This window comes from Aethalodelphis obliquidens, unplaced genomic scaffold, assembly GCF_003676395.1.
Source record: "Aethalodelphis obliquidens isolate GAN/ISIS:26980383/991018 unplaced genomic scaffold, ASM367639v1 scaffold4, whole genome shotgun sequence".
Taxonomy (NCBI): Eukaryota; Metazoa; Chordata; class Mammalia; order Artiodactyla; family Delphinidae; genus Aethalodelphis; species Aethalodelphis obliquidens.
In genome coordinates this window covers 66,197,030-66,216,803 of record NW_020837948.1, presented here as the reverse complement: position 1 = coordinate 66,216,803, position 19,774 = coordinate 66,197,030, and the positions used below count along the sequence as shown (strand labels likewise).

Sequence of the window (19,774 nt, the reverse complement as noted above, 5' to 3'; positions counted from 1 at the left end):
GAATTTCAACTTTGGCTGCATCCGTTCAGACGGCAAACACGTCCCACACCACACCTCCCGTTCTCCTTCAGGTGGAATCTCTTTCTGGCATGGAGTGGGGACGCCTCCGTCAATTGAGGAAAAGTGGAGAGACGTCAGGAGAACGTGGAGAAAGCAGACGAAGGGAGAGGGAGAAAAAGGTACAGGGCCGGAGATCGGCAGATAATAGGACCACTCAGTAGCGGGAGGGAGAAGCGCGTGTAAAGCGACCAGACACCATGGGGACCAGGGGAGGAGAGCGAGCAGAAGAGGCGCGCCCCAGGCTGACCGCCCAGGCAGTCAGCCCTGCATCGCAAGAGGCGAGCACGGCCGGAGGGGTCCGCGGGCGGGGCGGGACGTTTGTTGCCAGGGCAGATCGGGGGCTTAGCGTGCCCCTGCCCGCAGCCGCCCGAGATGAGCGAGGCCAGCCGGGTGTGCTCCGGCTACTACAGCCTCAACCGCAGCTTCGTGGAGCCCTTCCAGTGTCCCCAGCGCGGCGAGGGGGCCACCCTCATCTACTGCTGTGGCTTCGCTGACCTCAAGTACTGCTGCAGTGAGCCGGGCAGCTACTTCCCCTACAAGCACAGTTACATGTGGAGCCTCAGGTGGGTAGGCAGGGGGCTGGCGGCCATGGGGCTGGGGAGGCGACGAGTCGTGCCACGACGGGAGGAGGGAGGTCACCCGCGTCCTTGCGACCTGCTCGGATCCCCCCGGGGGGACAGGAGCCTCCGAGGGCTGATGAGGGCCCTGCAGAGAACCCACTCGGTGCCACCCCCATCCGGCGAGGGTCGGGCAGTGGCGCCAGAAGTGTGAATACGCCGGGGTCCCCGGGCGAGGCGCGCGCGGGAGGAGAGCGGGCTCTGCGCCCAGAGCGCAAGCAGGGCCGCCCGGCGGGAGCGGACTACTCTTCACTCTCTCTCGCCGGCACCAGTCCGAGGCCTGCGGCTCTGCGGGCAGAGAAAGACAAGCACATAACTTAAGGAGGAGGTTTTAATTCTCTCTTTTATTTGTTTGGACATTTGGTGCATTTGAATGGAAAAGGAGCTCCTTTGAGACTCAATGTGTTAACCAAAGATCAGAGTATTTTAAGCCTCTTTGCCGGTGAGAAGGAATTGGCTGTATCATTTAAAGTATCAAGAAAGGGTGTGTGTGTGTGTGTGTGTGTGTGTGTGTGTGTGTGTTTCGACGTGCACAGGCAACAGGGCTTTGTAATTTGCCCTCTCAGTTGATCTCACACAGACCCCCAAACAGAAGTGGAGACCCACAGAGAGGAAGAGTTTCAGTTGCTGTGATTACACACTCCGTTGAACCTTTGCAGGACACCCCCTTTCTCAACACTTGAGCTCTTTGGCCATTGCTGGAAAGTGAAGAGACTTTCAAAGGTGGTGTCTTTCTTGCCTCTTTTTCCTATGATGGTAATTTAACATATTCCAATTCGTATTTACACAGATATTTTCATTACGAAATGCTTTTCCCCCCTCCACTCCAAAGGACTGCAGACTTAGAACCTGATTCTTTCATTTTGACTGGAGAATGAATGGGGTGCCAGGGTTACAGGAAAGAACTGCCACCCCACCTCAAACTGTTACTGACAAATTAGCTTATGTCTGGGAGAGAGAGAGAGGCTAACTCTGCTAAGTAAGAAGAAGAGTATTAGTTCTCCCAATCTCCTACCATGGTCCAGACTTTAGCACACATGTCAAGTCTACAGCAAATGACTTTAAATGTTATTTCTTAGAGCAATAAAGTCATTTGTTTTTGCACACTGCAAGCTTCAAAAAAATCTCAGAAGGAGTGCCTACTTACCAACAAGTTCAACTAATAAATTTGTATCATGCCAGAACAGGAAATGATGACAATTTATCCCTATTACTTGGGGAAGCAATTTGTATTGCACTGGCATATTATCCGGCCTTTTGGAAAATAACATAGTAGCCTAGCTCTGAGTCTTTGGAGGTGTTAATAATGGTGGCAGCACCTCCATAAGAGACTGGCAACTCTTAAGTCAAACTCAATTGGAAAAGTGCCCGGGATTCTCAGGTCCCTGAATAGTTCCAAAGTGACAAGCAGCAGAGGATAGAAAACCTTCCTAAGGTTTATGAGGGCACAAAGGAATGAACAGCTTGCTGGGGTCTTCATTTAGCATTGACAATGCAGCTCAGTTCCTGGGAAATATAAAAGTCATTTCAACTGATGGCATCAGTTGGCAATGTTAAACCTGGGTTTCTATATGTATATGTATAGCTGATGCACTTTGTTATAAAGCAGAAACTAACACACCATTGTAAATCAATCATACTCCAATAAAGATGTTAAAAAAAAAACCCACCTGGGGTTCTTCCTTAGTTATTGAGCTCTGAGAACACAACGGGAAGGTAAAAATTTAGAACTTCATTTCCCTCATATTCTTTGCTCTCTCCCCTAATTTAAAATAGTCCAACTGTGAAAACTATCCCAGAAGTCATTAGCATTTGTTCTGAGATTCTGCAGCCACTGCAGAAAGGCACAGGTATGGTACCTCCAGGTGAATGAAGTTGCTAAGTAGGAGAATTCATTAATGTGACAGCAGCTACAGACCCTCTCTCAGGGACTGCAAAGCAAACTGCCCTATGGTGCTGTGAGGAAAGCATAATTCTCCCTTTTCTGTGTCTGGCCCACTCCCATCTCTTCTCCTCTTATAAATCCCTAACCTCTAAGGGTTTCCTTTGGAAACCTTCAGGACCTAGGAAAATAATGTGTGTTGCACAGGGCTACGCTTGAGTTCAATAAGTTATGTGTTGAAATGAATATTTTAGGAGATTCCCAGAGCTCCATCTTTATCTAGAGTTTTGCATGCATAAAGCAACATTTCTATAAAGTGGAACTATGACAGTGAAACAGTTTGTCAGGATCATGAAGAACATCCTTTTATAACAGGAAGAAGTGACATGCTTTGTTTTTGTTTTTCCTTCCAATCATGTGGCCTGGTTTTTAAACTGTGTACATGTAAAGTCTGTAATACATACATTGAATTTAATTAAGTTGACAATTTTACTTTTAATTGACTAAATTATTTTTTCACTTTGAAGATGTTTTTAATAACCGGGTTCTCATTTCAGGGATCTTTCCAGATGTCTGGCCTCCTAGCTGCTTTATGAAGCAGATAATGTTAATTAAGTGGATTATGTTCCCATGTGTCTGTGCAGTCCTAACCCTCCCTACACATATGATCTACAAAAGTCAGCTTTGGTGCAAACAAGCATGAAAGAGGAGTTGCCAGAGCCAGGGAGTCTACCTCTTGGAAGAGAGGGCATCAAGTGAGGGTAAACTCCAATTTAAATATGCAACTATATACTGACTCTAGCCAGAAAATTACCCAGTCTTCACTTCTGTGCAGGGCTAGGGGAACTGGGCTGATAGTAATTAACAAGCACAAGAATCTTTTGAAGTCTGCCCCCATGTCTGGCTCAGGAGGCAATCTCTAAATTGCAAGGGGGCTTTATCTCCTTAAATTAAGGATAAGTAGGATGAGCTTAGCCCCTCACTTTTTTTTTTTTTTTTTTTTTTTTTTTGGTACTCGGGCCTCTCACTGTTGTGGCCTCTCCCATTGCGGAGAACAGGCTCCGGACGCGCAGGCTCAGCGGCCATGGCTCACGGGCCCAGCCGCTCCGCGGCATGTGGGATCTTCCCGGACCGGGGCACAAACCCGTGTCCCCTGCATCGGCAGGCGGACTCTCAACCACTGCGCCACCAGGGAAGCCCAGCCCCTCACTTTTAATTTTGTTCTTCCTCCCAAAGCAGTGACACACCTAGCACCCCTGGTCAAATTCTCCCTTCCCTCACTTTTGGCATGTCACATTTGTTCGCACCCTAATCTCTGGGAAATAGCAGAAGCTGAAAGGCAAGACAGGAAAATAATGAAGGAAAAGATCACTACTTTTCAGTGATCATTTCAATGATTGTTACTTTTCAATGATGATTACTTTTCAATGACTACTAATGGATCAAGCACCAGTCAATTATCGTTTATTTCCATTTATGAAACATTAATTACAAGCTAAATACTCTATTAAACACTTTTAATAAGTGTGCACATGACTATGGGAAAGTCAATAGAAGCATCTGCTCTTAAGCAGCTTAAAATCTAATTATAGGTATGTACATACCCACACATACATATTGCTCATGAAAGTAAAGTACATATGTTTGCATATTAGTCTTGCAAGATAATTTTCTTTTTTCCAAACTTCTTTTCCCATTTAAAAATAAGTTCACAGGTTTCTGAAAATTGTATTATTTCTCAAGTGATTAGACTTATAGATAACTGTATCAGAAGGAATTGTTACAAATTTAGTGCAAATAATATCATATTTACACTGCATTTTTAGAGGAAAGTACAAGGGTTTCTTCCTAAATGCTAGAAGCTATTGGTGTTATGCTCTTTTAGAAAGGAAAAATTCAGATTGAACATGAACTTTACATAACTTTCATAAACATTGCTTTCCTTTAATTAAACTTTGTTCTCCTCTCTTGTAATGGTTGTGGTTTTGTATATTAATACATGATAACTCCCATACATGTCTCCAAAATAAAAGTTCTACACTTCTGGTAAACATTTGTTTCACTGTTTTTGCAGAGGTAGATATCTTTCTATTCATCTTTTATTGGTGAACCTAATCTTTCCTCCTAAAATATATTAATAATAGAGGTTTATCTGATAGAAATGTTTTTGAACCATCCCTAGAGAATCATGTGACCTTTTACTGTAATATGAATTCACATGGTATTCTATACCAATATTAACATATAAATGTATAGAGAAATATCATAAGAATTTGATGGTAGAAAAAGGTGAGCCATAGATTTCAATCATATACTGTTTATAATAAAACATAATTTGGTATGAATGACTGAAGCAAGTATTAACAATATTTAAACCTTTGTTTTATGTGCAAACAAGTTTGTGTGACAGTCACAGTGTTTTTTCTGTTTTCCTCAGCATTGGCGCTCTGATTGGACTGGGAATTGCTGCCCTTGTTTTACTTGCCTTTGTCGTCAGCGTCTGTGTTCTTTGCTACTTATTTCTGTATACAAAGCCTCAGAGATTAGACACTGGCCTTAAACTTCAACACCTAGAGGCTATTTCCACTCAAGAAGGTAATCAGTAACTGTTATTTGTAACCAATTACCTGTAGTCTGTTCAAAATAATAACCTGTGCCTGGGTGACAGATCATTCTGTTAGCAATGAATGCTTTTTAAAAATTCAGTTTATTGGGCTTCCCTGGTGGCGCAGTGGTTGAGAGTCCGCCTGCTGATGCAGGGGACACGGGTTCGTGCCCCGGTCCGGGAAGATCCCACATGCTGCGGAGCGGCTGGGCCCGTGAGCCATGGCCGCTGAGCCTGCGCGTCCGGAGCCTGTGCCCCGCAACAGGAGAGGCCACAACAGTGAGAGGCCCGCGTACCGCAAAAAAAAAAAAAAAAAAAAAATTCAGTTTATTATATGTCTTTATAAAACTTCACGTTAAATTAGGTCTTAATGATGAAATACCTTGGAGGGATTGTGCCCAAGGAAAAATAGTGGTAGGATGTAAATATTCTCATGAAAAAATAATACACTGATCCAGTAAATCCACCTTAATTTATTTATGTGTCTCTCAGTTTTAAAGGTTGTATCCTCTTGGAATTTTTAAATTTTGTTTTTGATGGAGCCAAAGAAGTCAAATAGATAGAGGAACAAAATATCCGATAATTAATTGTCAGTGTTGCATTGCTCTAGATTGGTTAGTCAGTAGTCAGTTAGGCATTACCTGTGTGCCTATGGTATGCAGAATTCAGAGGAGGTGTATTAAGTAATTCAGAGTCATATAAAAGAAACTAAAGAATAAATAGAAGTCAGTCTTTGTTCTTGAATAGATCACAAACTAGTTACGCTATACAGGTATGTGTATGTGTGTGTGTGTGTAGTGCAAGTATAAAGTAGAAATGTTTATGTAAGGTTTTCAGAACTGAGTCTCTTTGTTATCTTAATTATAATGTGCTACACATACTACTCATTATCATTATGAAACAGAAAGAATTGTTAAATTTTTTTGTGAATATAAATTTCTATTATTGTATTTTAAAAGTAGTGATCATGAATTTTTTTAGATATACGTATTTTGAATATATTTTTAATAAAAATTTAGAATCTCTATATTACAGATATATATGTTTAGAATAAGACACAGGTGCTCACTAACTTCTATTTAAAAAGAAAGTGAAAAACTTTCTTCCAAAAAATTTCCTTCCCATATGCTCCATTTTAGCTGAATCCAGAAACATGTTTATGGAGTACATGCTCTGCGATCTTCTCAAATACACCAGCACCGCATGATTACTTTAGCTCTAGTTTTATTCTCTGTAGAGACCTCAGAGGGTGCCCTGTATCACAAAGCAAGAAGCCAAGATCCCTTTGGAGTTCTTTTTATGAAGTACTGTTTGGAGATTACATGGCCGAATTGACCAGTTGTTAGTTGAATTTAGTCCGATGGCTTAGACTCCGTTTCTCCACAGGCAAAATGAAGCAGTGGATTATCAAATAATCAAAAAGTAAAATAATTTTTGTCTCAATTGCTTAGATAATTTAAAGTATCAGTTCTTAAATTTTATTGTGTGTAAGAATCACTTAGGGAGTTTGTTAAAACCACGAACTCCAGACTCTGCATTTTAAAACAAATAGCTCCTCTTCCTGCCCTGCCCTTGGCTCCCCTGCTGTCTACTCTCCACAGAAAAGCCAGAGTGAGCCTGGTAAAACCTAAGTCAGGTCAGGTCACTACTCTGGTCAAAACCCTAATTGCTTCCCATCTTTCAATAGATATGGAGTCCTAAATGTGAACTATGGGGGCTTTTGTGGTCTGCCCTTTACACCTTTATTTCTAGCATCTTATGCCCAGCCACCTTGGCCTCTTTGCTGTTCCTTGAAATTCCTGCCTCAGGGCCTTTGCACATGCTGTGCCCATTGTCTGGAATGTTTTTCCCTCACTTTCACTTTCTTTAAATCTTTACTAAAAGTCACCTTCCCAGGGAGTTCTTCCCTGGTCACTCAATCTGCATCTTTAACTTCAACATTTCATGCCTTCTTCCTGCTTTACTTTTCTCCTAAGCACTTACCACTAATCAACTGTATATTTTACTTACCTGTTGTCCAATTTTTCTCTACTCCAACTAGAAAGTAAGTTCCAGGAAAGTAGAAATTTTTGTCTTGTTTGCTCACTACTGTTTCTCTAGTGCTTAGAACACAACAAATGTTTGTTGAATGAATTGAATGAAGTAGCACTGCACCTCTGTCGTAGGTGATCAAAGGAGCATGTTTATCGTCACCATTATAGTCATCAAACATTCACTGAGTGCCTCTTCTATACAATGCAGAGTGCTAAATAAAAATTGATTATTTTTCCTGATATTTTTCCTGATCTATCTCAGGGACTGCTCCAGAATTTTATTTCAAGCTGGATCTGAGAGCCCAGCAACAGAATTAGTTGGCTTGTTGACTCAAGTCTTTGTAGTCTTATGGCTCTTTAGCTAAGGAGATCCATGAGTGCACTTCCTATGTAGTTAGTTGAGGCTACTTTCTTACAATGAAATATCCCCACTCTGGCCCTCTGAAAAACACTATGTTTATCAAGTCAGCAAATTAATTCAATACACCTTTCCTGAGTGCTTACTCTTGGTAAGGCAGAATTTTATATGATCATTGCCTTCTGCTGCTTTCAAATTAGATGATTTTGGGCCCTTTGGTTGACATTAACCAAATAAGACATAGTGGAGAGCAGAAGACAAAATAGGTAATCCAAATGTCACCTGGAATAGGAAGAGAAAACGGTTCATATTTGAAAGCGACCCTTCAAAGTGATAATTAAAAACCATTGCTGTGCCTATCGTAAAATATGCATGCTTCATTCCAGTGATTCTCCCACCGAGGGATAAATGTCAGTGTTCTAGCTAGTGAGAAAACAAGGCTTTATTCCACTTAAGGAATGCCTTAAAGGTTAGGAACATTATGTTTGTGTAATAATTAAGCAAGTAAAATTACATTGGAAGAAAATTGGTTTCACCAGTTACCACTCCTTTCTTTGAAAACTATCTGTTCTTAAGAGTCGGCCTCCCATTATTTTAATTTTTAGAATTGAGACTTTTTTCATTATAGGCAATTTGAATGGCCTAAAGGGAAACGTGCTTTTATGCACATACTAAAACTGACTTAAGGCACTGGACTTTTTTGTTTCTGTAAATGACAGTAGCATTAAAGAAGAAACAACAGGCCCAACACGGAGCCCTTTGTGCTAAGCCCCACATCAGCAAACCAAAACCTTACCTCACTGCAGTTTCAGCCTCTCCCAGGAGTGAAATTTTAAACCTATCCATCTGGAATTTCCTGATCAACACTAGTAAGGTAATCTTCAGGATAGACCCCTGCCCCTCCCCTAAAGGAAGGTGACCTGCCTGAAAAAAAGTCCTTTCTTTTGTTTATGACTTCCTTGTCCTATTCCCTTCTGCCTATAAGACTCTTCATTTCCTACATCTTCTCAGAGCCCCTTTCCACTTGTTAGATGGGATGCTGTCCAATTCACAAGTTGTTGGATAAAGCCAACTAGGTCTTCAAATTCACTCAGCTGAATTTTGTTTTTTTAACAATAGTCTAATCTTAGACTATTTTGCCAAGATTTTTCTTTCATGTACCTTTGTTCTATTGGGGTTCATTATTTTTAATGTATACAATTTAAGACTTTATACATTTTGAATTGATCCTGAAAATAGCAGGTCTCTCTCTGGTAGTGCCTGTAGCGTTTAATTGGGCTACCTCTAGGGCTCACTTTGTACAGAGGTTCTATTGCTAAGCAATTGATCGGTCTTTACATTGTGTTCCATAATCATTTTCTTTCTTTTTAACTTTTGTGTTTTGAGTTACGCCTGTATCAAATGCCAATGTTTAAAAGAATACCGTGGTTTGTAAATTGTACTATATTGGACAAACAGTTCTGAGCAGAAGACGGCTGTGTGAAGGGCATCTTTCTGAGTAGACACCCCTGGGGCGAGGGCTCATTTCATAAGACGTGGAAGAATTAATGGTTAATGGGGGAGCAATTAAAGGATGAATGTCTTAGATCCCTGCTTCCCAAACTTTTCCACTGGAGAATCCTTAAAGGTAGATAAGAAAGGAATGTGTACCTCCAGAATTCCAAGGGTTAGAATGGAAAGCCCTGGCTTGTGAGCTTTAAATTATGTGAAGTTGCCCATTATATTTTTTGAATTGTGGGAATTTTTAATTTGATTGCTAATATAATGACTTGTTTTACTCTAATAATAACATTATATCCTTTCCATTTCTGAGTAAAACTGATGCTCCAAGAAGATAAAATATATTCATCCTGCGGTTTTGAGTATCCATTGACACCCTAGGGTTGTGGAGAGGGGTGGAGAATCGAGAGGGTTCTTAGAAGCAGAGTTTTTGATGAAAATGAGAAGGGCAGAGAGTAGAGCTGCTTGACACAAATAAAATAATACTGTTGTATGGGAATAATAGACAACTCCAATTATCTATTATTTGGTAGTCTCTTTTGCAAAGGCAGGCAATATAAATGGAAAAGGGTAAGCAAATCAGCAGTAAGGCACAGGTTGTCTAGGAGAAAAGCATAAATTATATATAGAATACTGAGAAAGCAAGCAAATTTGACGATTGTGTATACAATTGTTTGTTCTGCCTGTGAGCAAAATGGGACTTGGACCGTTCAGAATAGTCTACTATATTTCTTCTTAGAAGACACCCTTATACCCCTGGAAAGAAAACCTTTCCCTTAATTCACTTTCATTTTAGGAAAATTAGAAAATATAGAAAAACAAATAAACAAATAACTTCATCCATGATCCCACCACACAGAAATAACAGATATTAACACCACGGTGAATATCCTTCATGGATTTTTTTTTCTATATATCTATAGATACATGTATATATAACAAAATTGGGAAAAAAACGAATCCTATAACAGCTTTTCTTTTTTCACTGAACAACAATGACATCATCGTTTGCCAATAAATAAACACCACTTTTAATGATTACATTTTATTACCTTGATGGAGTGCTATGAATTTTTATTCTTTTATTTTGACATAGTTCACACTTCCAGAAAAGTTGCAAGAAAGGTATAGAAAAGGTTGTATACCTTTTCCCAGATTTACTAATTGTTAATATTTTACCTCACTTTTTTCAAAATTGACTTTCTTTTCATGTATATTTTCTGAACCATTTGAAAATAATTTGCAGATATCATGCTTTTTAACCACAAATATTTCAGTATGTGTTTCTTAGGAACAAGGATTTTTTTTCCCTACATAGTATTACAGGACATTTATCAAAGTCAGGAAATGTAACAGTGATAGAGTAATATTATCTAATCTGCAGTTCATATTAAAATTTTCCAATATCCTTAAATAGCTATTTTTTTCTTATCTACGATCTAGTCCAGAGTTACATCTTGTAATTAGTTATCATATTTCTTTAGTCTTTTGTTTTTATTTTTTGAAACTTATTTTTATTTTAAATCATCCTTTTACCTTTCTTTTTTTCAATTGAAGTATAGTTGATTTACAATGTTGTGTTAGTTTCTGGCTATACAGCAAAGTGAGTCAGATATATATATATATATATATATATATATATATATATATATATGAATATACGAAGTTACTATTTTTCCTTTTGCCATTCCTAAGTAATTTGTTGGGAGGTATGAAAAAATCCTGTTCCTCCTCCAACTTTCACGCACCCATTGATGGCTCTTGACTGAATCTTTTCATTCAAAATTTCAAGATAATTTTAGAATTATTATTATGATAGCTATGAAATGGTGATTTTCTAACCTCATCATTCCTTCTGTGTTTATTAGTTGTTATTCTACTACAAGGAAGAGCTTTCCCTTTCCCCCTATTTACCTATTAATTAATTTATTAATATCAGTATGGACTCAGATTCTTTATTCTAAAATAGTCTATTACTATCATCATTTATTGATTCTTAAATTATCTCAGATTTGGCCTGTGGGAGCCCCTTTAAACTGGGTCCTATATCCTTTTGAAATATGTCCATCACTTTTTGAGCATTTTTTTTTGCTCTCTGTCACAAAATGTTCTTGAGCAGCCTGTGCTTTTCCTGTTCCAGCCCTGAAATCTGCCATTTTTCCAAGAAGTCTCCAAGAAGTTGCCCTTTTAGTTGGAATGGTGTTTAGAAACCAGTCTGGGTATATTATATTTTATTAAATTATTGACTTTGAACTAGCTTCCATTTTTTTCTATTATACACAAGCATTGAACATTGAAGTATTTTCCTAGCATAAATCCCTAGGAATGGAATTGCTGACCAAAGATTTGGTACATATAAAAGTCTTTGGATACAAATTGCTAACTGTCCTCCAGAAAAGTACTATTTCATGAGTATTTTTATTTCAAAAGATATATATCTTACTAATTTCACTGAGGGAAACAATACAGTGTTTTATTTTAAATTTATCTAATTACAAGCAAGAGTGGACATTTTCATATTTATTTGTCATTTTCTTTGTGGTATATTGTTGCTCATATCTTATACACATTTTTCTATGGGGGTGTTCATTTTTCATTGCTTTATAGGAACTTTCCATACAGTAACTAAATTCTTTTTCACATATATTGCAAGTATTTTTCATAGTTGTTCCCTTTTTAATTTTATGTGACAATTTTTCAACTGTAGAAGTTTCTCCTTTTGTGATTTCTTCCTTTAATTTCATACTTAGAAAGTTCTTACTTCACTTTAAGATATAAAGATATTCACCTATATTTTCTTCTAATACAATACATACATTCACTTGTTTTTTAACATTTAAATCATTAATAATCCTGGAATTAAAATTTTTGTGTAAAGTGTGAGGTAGGGATATGCCTTTATTTTTATTTTACAAATGAGCCAATTGTCTAAATATTTATTGGGAAATCTATCCTTGTTTTCTTGCCAATTTAAAATGTCACCTTTGTCATCAACTAAATTCTTATATATACTGGGATCTGTTTTTAGACTTCCTGTTCTGTTAAATTTATCAGTCTGTTTATTCTTAAGCCAATAATATACTTTAAAAATTACTGTAGCTATATAATTTAATATCTAATTAGGGAAGATTTTCTCTTCCTTCCCATTATGCTTCTTTTTCAGTTTCTTAGCTACTCTTGTTTCAGTATTCCAAATAAACTTCTGAATCACATTGTCAAATTTTTAAAAATCAAGTGGCATTTTGATGGGTTTTGTATTAAATTTATAGATAACTTTGGGAGCTATTTTTCTTAGTAGCCTTAATATTGATTCAACCAAATTCTACTCAAAACATTTATTAATTACGCTGCCACATTATTTTTAAATGCCATTCTTTGTTTCAGAGAGGCTTTAAAAACTCACTGAGATCTTAGTAGAAGATGGGGTAATTTGAACTCAATGGCAGAAAAGGTCACTTGTGTCTCCTAAAGGGGCCTTTCTACTGAAAATAATGAGTCTGGAATTTCCTACAACTCTTTTTGTTTCTAGAATGTAGAAAACCAAATTGCTCAGCAGAGCTCCTGCTACTTTTAGCATTTGTGAGTCCTCCTCAGGGAGCAGGGTTAAGCAATGCTGGTGGATGCTGGAACCAAAAAGCAAAATAGAAGCCAGTCTCTCAATTGTGAAAATCCATTTAAAGGATTTAAAATATCAGCCAAATTCCTTTGTGAGCTATGTTAGTCATCTATAGTTGAATTTAACAATGCAGAAAAGAAAAAAAAATGTCCAATTGTGGAAAAAATAGGGTAGGGAAAACATTTCTGGAGAGAACTGCCTTCATTCCTTGATGGATGGGCAAAGCAATAGGGCAAGTCTAAGATTCTAACTTTCACAATGGATTTTTAACTGTATTTACACGAGATACCTGCGTATCCTCAAGGGGAAGGCAGGGCATTGAAGAAGGGAGAAGTCAATAGGTCAGGTCAGTAGGCAAGTTTTGCTCACTTCACCGTTTACCTCAGATCCAGTTCTTTGCATTGTATTAAATTTAAAGGGAAAATGTCCCCTAGTAAATAAAGAACACTTTTAGGGTGCAAATTTAAGATTGCTTGTTTCCACTAGAAAGAAATGCAGGGTGAGTGGGATGTGTAGATTTCTACTAAAGTGAGCCAGCTGATTAGTCATTGAAGCTGCTGTTGGGCAGCAGATAGGTAATGCAGAAGCTAGAAGGACACAGGCAGATAATGGCAGAAAAGCTTAATTACCGCTCTGCCACATAGCCAGGAGATGAGACCTGCAGAGGGCCCAGCATTCTTTTGATATTTTGAAATGGCAGGTAAGAGCAGAGTTCATAGAAGATTTATAGGATAAATGGATCCCTGAGGAATGCTTCTGAAAATGAATGTAAAATTTAACTATTATAGAAAAAATATATTGGCCTAGTTTGTGATGAGGCTAGGCGGATTTTGTTTGATGAATTTGATTTAAATGGCGAATTTTATTTGCTTGATGAATTGCATTTAAATTTTGGCAAAGGCCAAAACAAAGCTTTAATTTAAATGCCAGGCTGAGAGGTATAGGATTAAAGGAAGGTTGAGATTTACATATGATGACCAGACTGAAGAAAAGAATAAAAATGGGACACTAGCAGCAGAAGGAGCAACTAATGTCAACCCAGGAAAGCACAGTGATGTTGGATCTTCCCAGTCTGCACTCAGGTAAAGAAAAGGAGAAATTAAATTAAAAAAAACCCTTTATATGTAACAAATCCCTTAAGAGCTCAATGGTATAACAGATTTCTTGTTTAAAATTTAATCCATGTTGTAACCTCGTGACAGAAGAGGCAGCTGGTTTTATCTCTACTCTGTTGGTTAAGAAATTCGTTTCTATTTATTAAAGGAAAACTAGGAAAAGGTGAGGTTGCTGAGACTTTTCCTCTTCTCTCTTTAAAAATCATTACAAAGGGATGCAGTTAGCTGGACTCTGATATCACTACAGCACAGCCCACTTACAGCAGTTGTTTTTTCCATAATATGCCCAATTAATTCTATCTTACCAGAGGGATATATACATTGAAAGCACGTTTGGACTTTTATAAGCTGCAGGAAGAGAGGGAACACCAGGGTGTTGACTTGCTAATCAAAGCTCCTGCTTCAAATAGTGTCAGTATGGTGTTTATATCAAATCTTTTCTTGTTCCTGTAGCAAATCAGTTTGGTTAGGGGAACTGCATTGCCTTAAGAAGCCAATCTAAGAAATGATCTTTGTACCTGCACTGGTTAGAAGGATCCAGTAGTCAAGGAAATAATGAATCAGGGCTGGGGAGTGGGGGGTTTTACAAGTCCTAGATGAAGGAAAATCTGTTGATAGGATACTGGAATGTATTTTGCAAGCCTTTAAATCTCAGAGGGCAGCAGACAGGTTAAACTCGTTGTTTCCAGAAAAACGCGTAATGGAAACCAGAGCTGTCAGAATAGAGATGGCTTAAGAGAGAACCCCAGACTAAGGGGTTCTTAGAACCCCAAACTAAGTGAGGAAATAAATTCCTGAGTTTAACTCCCATAAAAAGAAAAAAAAACCCTGTATGTGACAAGGTAGAAAAACCACCTTGAAAGTCTCACTAGAATATTAAGAATTTAAGTATGTAAAAACCTTAGGAAACATGAAGGACTTGAATTAATCAAATGTTATAGTCTTCAGACTTCCAGGATTTCAAATAAAAGGTTAAAATTTTAGATGTTTGGGCTTCCCTGGTGACGCAGTGGTTGAGAGTCCGCCTGCCGATACAGGGGACACGGGTTCGTGCCCCGTTCCGGGAAGATCCCATATGCCGCGGAGCGGCTGGGCCCATGAGCCATGGCCGCTGAGCCTGCGCGTCCGCCCCGCAACGGGAGAGGCCACAACAGTGAGAGGCCCGTGTACCGGAAAAAAAAAAAAAAATTTAGATGTTTAAAAAAATGCTAGAGGGGCAAGATAAGGGAAGAGGATTGAGAGGCACAAACTATTATGTATAAAATAAATAAGCTACAAGGATATATTGTACAGCATAGGGAATATAGCTAATATTTATAACTTTAAATGGAGTATAATCTATAAAAATATTGAATCACTATGTTGTATGCCTAAAACTAATATGATATAAATCAACCATACTTCAATAAACAAAGAAAAGAAATGCTTATATAAGATACAAATTCTGCCCGGATAATATGAAACTAATTTACATCTTAAATCCTTGGTCTTTTACCTTTTACCTGCTGTGATACCGGAGAGTACAAACGATACTGAACCAATAAAAATAAGCCTACAAACATTTTGTTTTTCAAATATTACAAATGTTATATAAGGAAAATAGTTTCAAGGGTCTCTCTCTCTCTCTCTCTCTCTCTCTCTCTATATATATACCCCATTACTTAAGTATTTAGTAGTTAAATTTGAATCCATATATCTTTTAAAGTCTACTTTGCAAATAACAGTCAAGAATTTATCAGGTCATCAAATTTTCATGCTAGCTTTCCCTACTACATTTATCTTAAACAATTTTGCTTGCTGACTGGGCAAAGAGCTACTTGCCAGGCTAGAAAATGTTGTGCCTACAACAAATTAACTTTTTGTTGTTTTTGTTTAAAAATCAAATTATATAGTCAAAACATTATGATTGGATGTTTAGAAGTAGAACATTAATTTAACACCAAAAGAGTTCAGATGTAATGAAATAAAGCCATATATTGTATGGCTCTAGGCCCTATATTTTAAAATTGTGATACTTTTAATATTAGCCCAGAGAATAATGCCACACATGTTTCAGGCCTATGGGCAAGATCTGGGAGCTGTAGTGAGACATCATCGTTCAAAACTTATCAATAATATTGCTCCTTTGAGTGTTGATCTATGAAAACCACCCATAGTGAGGGATGTCCTCAGTGACTCTAGAAAGCAGTCTATACAATTAGTTATAAATGGGCAAAGCCAGGCAGTATGAACACACTTAAAGGTGAGGCTTAGACTTATCTAAAGAAAAAAAGTGAAAAAGTCATATAAGAAGAGAGACTAGATGGCAAAAAAGTAGAGGAAAGCTACTTCTAATAGTGAAATCTCTTGGCTAGTGAGTCCCCCTTCCCCTTAGGTAGGTTTGGAGCAGATTTTCCAAAACCTAAAGGACAAATAAGAGTTTTTCAAGCAAAGATTAGAGAGTTAGGGATATCAGGCAGCTGGAAGTATGCAAAGGCATGGGGCAGAGAGAGAGCAAGAGAGCAGGCCAAGTCTGGGGAGCCTGTCAGTCAGTATTTCTGTATGTCTGAAATGCCAAGTACCAGGAAGGGAATGGGGCGAGCTGAGCTGGGACAGGGAAGTAGGGCTCATCCTCAGCCTAACCAAGAAGTTAAGATTTGATCCTAAAGAATTTTAAGCAGAGAGAAGCTGATAGTAAATGCTCTGAGGAAACATTATGAAAGTATTAACTATTATTGTATTGCTGATAGTTTTGCATCTTTTCTCACTTAACATTGTATTTTGAGCATTTTCAATGTAATTAAAAATTTCTTGGAAATCACTTTTTCAGATTAAATGGCTGCATCATACTTATGTATGATAATTTAGCAATTTCCCTATTATAAATTTAGGGTACTTACAGTTTTTTGGTATTGAAAAGAATCAGTGAATATCTTTATAAGTTTTAGAGCTCATCTCTTATGGTTTCCTTGGGAACCTCATGCAAAAATCACAAGGTAGGAACACTCCAGACTTAAAAATAAATGTACCAGTTTACACTCCCATCATGCCATCCCACTGGCCCTGCTTTCTAGGGCCAGGCAGGACATCCCCCACTATGGGTTGATTTCATAGACTAACACTCAAAGGGGTAATATTATTGATAAGTTTTGAAGGATGATGTCTCACTACAGCTTCCAGATCTTGCCCATAGGCCTGAAACATGCATGGCATTATTCTCTGGGCTAATATTAAAAGTATCTTGTTTAAAATGTGGAGCCTTGAGTGGTACGATATATGGCTTTATTTCTTTTCTTCTGAATTTTTGTGACGGTAAAATAAATTACTTAAATTACTCTTGGCCAAGAAAGATTTTATCTGTTCCTAATTGAGACATGAAAAATGGTAATTACCTTTTGAATTTACATTTCTTTCTGACTAGTACATTGGAGATTCAGTAGATCTTTTGCCCATCTCTTTACTGATTAAGAGGTGTTAATGTCTTACATATTGATATGTAAATTCTGGTTATATGTTAAACATGAATCATGTGTTCTAAACATTTCTTCCCAGTTGGCTTTCAATCTTGTCTTTTGCAATCTACAACTTTAAAGTTTTTACTATGCCACACTTTCAATCTTATCATTTCACTCAACAAATTTATTGAACATTAGCTATGTACAATGCAATTCTTCTGCATCATCAATGAAAAATATAGTAAAAGATCTCTGGCATGTGGTGCTTACATTTTAGTGAGAGGAGACAGATAATAAACATAACAAAAAGGTAAATTATATTAGAAAATAAATGCTATGGGAAAAACTGGAGAGCAAAGGGATTGGGGATGGGGTGGGGGGAATGTAGGTTGCAATTTTAAATACAGTGTTTAGGTCTCATTGAAAAGGTGACTTCTGAGCAAGGATTGGAAATTAGGGAGTTATCCTGCAGACAATCTGAGGGAAGAGCATGCCAGACAGAGTGAACAGTCAGCCAGTGCAAAGGCCCTGTGGCTGGAACATGCCTGAAATGTTTGATCAAAGAGGTTGGGAAGACAATCTGAGGGAAGAGCATGCCAGACAGAGTGAACAGCCAGTGCAAAGGCCCTGTGGCTGGAACATGCCTGAAATGTTTGATCAAAGAGGTTGGAGTGAATGAGAGGATGAAGTAGAAAAAGATGAAGTCAGGGAGATTAATGGTGTGTGTGTGTGTGTGTGTGTGTGTGTGTGTGTGTGTGTGTGTGTGTGTGGACATGTAGGCCATTATAAAGACTTGGGTGAAATGGAGGGTTCTTTGCAGAGGACACGCTTTGACTTATGTTTCAAAGGATCACTCTGAGTGTTGTGCTGAAAATAGAACAGTGGTAGCAGTGAAGGTGGTCTGATTTTGGATGTGTTTTAAAAAATGTAGTCAACAGGCTATCAGATAAATTGGTGGTGGGGTTGAGGGAAGAGGAACCAAGACTGACAGAGGTTTTTGTCCTGAGCAACTGAACACATGGAAGTTGCCGGCAATTGAGAAGAGGAAGACTGTAAGTGGATTGGGCTCTTTTTTTTTTTTCCTGGGAATGATCCAAATATCAGTTTTAGACTAAGTTGGAGATGTCTGCTAGATATCCAAGTGGAGATGGCAAGTTGAGTCTGGAGTTCAGGAGAGGTGTGGGTTAGAGATACATATCTGGGAGTCATCAGCAGAGATGGTATTAAAAACTGTGGGACTAATCAGCCTAAGATGCTTGGGAGAGGAAAAGGGACCAACAAGAAAGATGGAAAAGGAGCAATGGTGACACAGGAGCGGGTCAAGGAAGGGTGGCATCTGGGAAGCCAAGAAAGAAAATGCTGCTGATAGGATGTGGCTTGTGAGCTGAACTGTGGGTTTAGCAACAGGGGGTTATTAGTAACATCTGTGATTTCTTGCACTGCTTTTACATAATTATAAAATTATTTAAATATATTTAAATTTGTATATATTGGTGAAATATATGACATTATTTTCACACTTAATTTTTCTAACGTCATTCATTGATTAATAATCCATTTCTTTGCTATGAGCTTGTTAGTCTAACTTCTGATGAACAAATATCCACATTCCTCTACCCTTGTGCATTTTGGACTCATTTATATAGAACGAGTGAATGGGATTGTGGGATGAACATGCTCTTTTTAAATGTTACATCTCAACTGATTATAATGGCAAAGTTTTAAGATTGTTGTAAATTATTATGATCGATTTTAGTTTTGTTCCCTTTATGCATAAGGACAGTCACACTTTTATTAAGCAACCCAGAAATTGTTACCTTCTGACCAAATGTGTAGTTTCCTCCGTGGAATTGTGGAGAAAGAAAGGTAAGCATGGAAACGAAATCCTTACTTCTGTTGCTATTTCCCTTATTTGACTTTCAGGAGAAAATGCTCAAAAACAACTTTGAAATGATTCAATTCTCACTCATCCATAAGGTCTTCAGGACATCATATTTCCAACATTCCTAAAAAGTTTATTTTTTTAAGGACAAATTTTAAAGTAAGATTTGATGTCATAATTTCAAATAGTTATTTCATTTTGTTTTGTGTATTTGCAGGCAGCTCAAATAGAAAAACCAAAGCCCCCAGTTCAAATTCAACAAATGAAACATTCTATGAAGCTGATGATATAATTCGAGAAAAAACAATGGATATGACACAAATCAACACTGCTTACTGTTAAATATCCTGTGTTGTAAAAGCTCACTGGAGAGATGGAGCAACAAAAATAAAGAGTTCACTTCAAATACAGTTTGTAATAATACTTTTCAAAAACTCACCACGCACAAAGCAAGACACAGCTGCAGTTTTGATCATTCAATTAATTTATTAAACACCCACTAAGGTTTCTGATAGATTTCCATGTGCATAAGTTTACTTTTATTTGCTAATTAAGATGTTTCTACATTACATGAAATTATGTTAATACTTCAGGAGAAATTATAGAATTTATCAATAACAAGATAAGCACACCTATGTCAGTGAAGAACAATGAGAAGTTTATGTCACATTA

At 37.9% G+C, this 19,774-nt stretch overlaps 1 protein-coding gene across 1 annotated transcript; it reads left to right on the top strand.

Annotated features, from left to right (window-relative positions):
* Positions 1-78: 78 nt before the first annotated feature.
* On the top strand, positions 79-19,471 carry SHISAL2B (shisa like 2B). Its single transcript, XM_027101025.1, has 3 exons — positions 79-623; positions 4,997-5,154; positions 19,320-19,471. The coding sequence occupies exons 1-3, from the start codon at positions 433-435 to the stop codon at positions 19,442-19,444; spliced, it is 474 nt and encodes a 157-aa protein (XP_026956826.1). The 5' UTR covers positions 79-432; the 3' UTR covers positions 19,445-19,471.
* Positions 19,472-19,774: the final 303 nt, after the last annotated feature.

Bases quoted from the DNA above. Each gene is read 5' to 3' on its own strand.
- SHISAL2B (XM_027101025.1), top strand. From the start codon at position 433: ATGAGCGAGGCCAGCCGGGTGTGCTCCGGCTACTACAGCCTCAACCGC. The intron at 624-4,996 runs GTGGGTAGGCAG...TGTTTTCCTCAG, and splicing joins AGTTACATGTGGAGCCTCAG to CATTGGCGCTCTGATTGGAC. The intron at 5,155-19,319 runs GTAATCAGTAAC...GTGTATTTGCAG, and splicing joins GGCTATTTCCACTCAAGAAG to GCAGCTCAAATAGAAAAACC.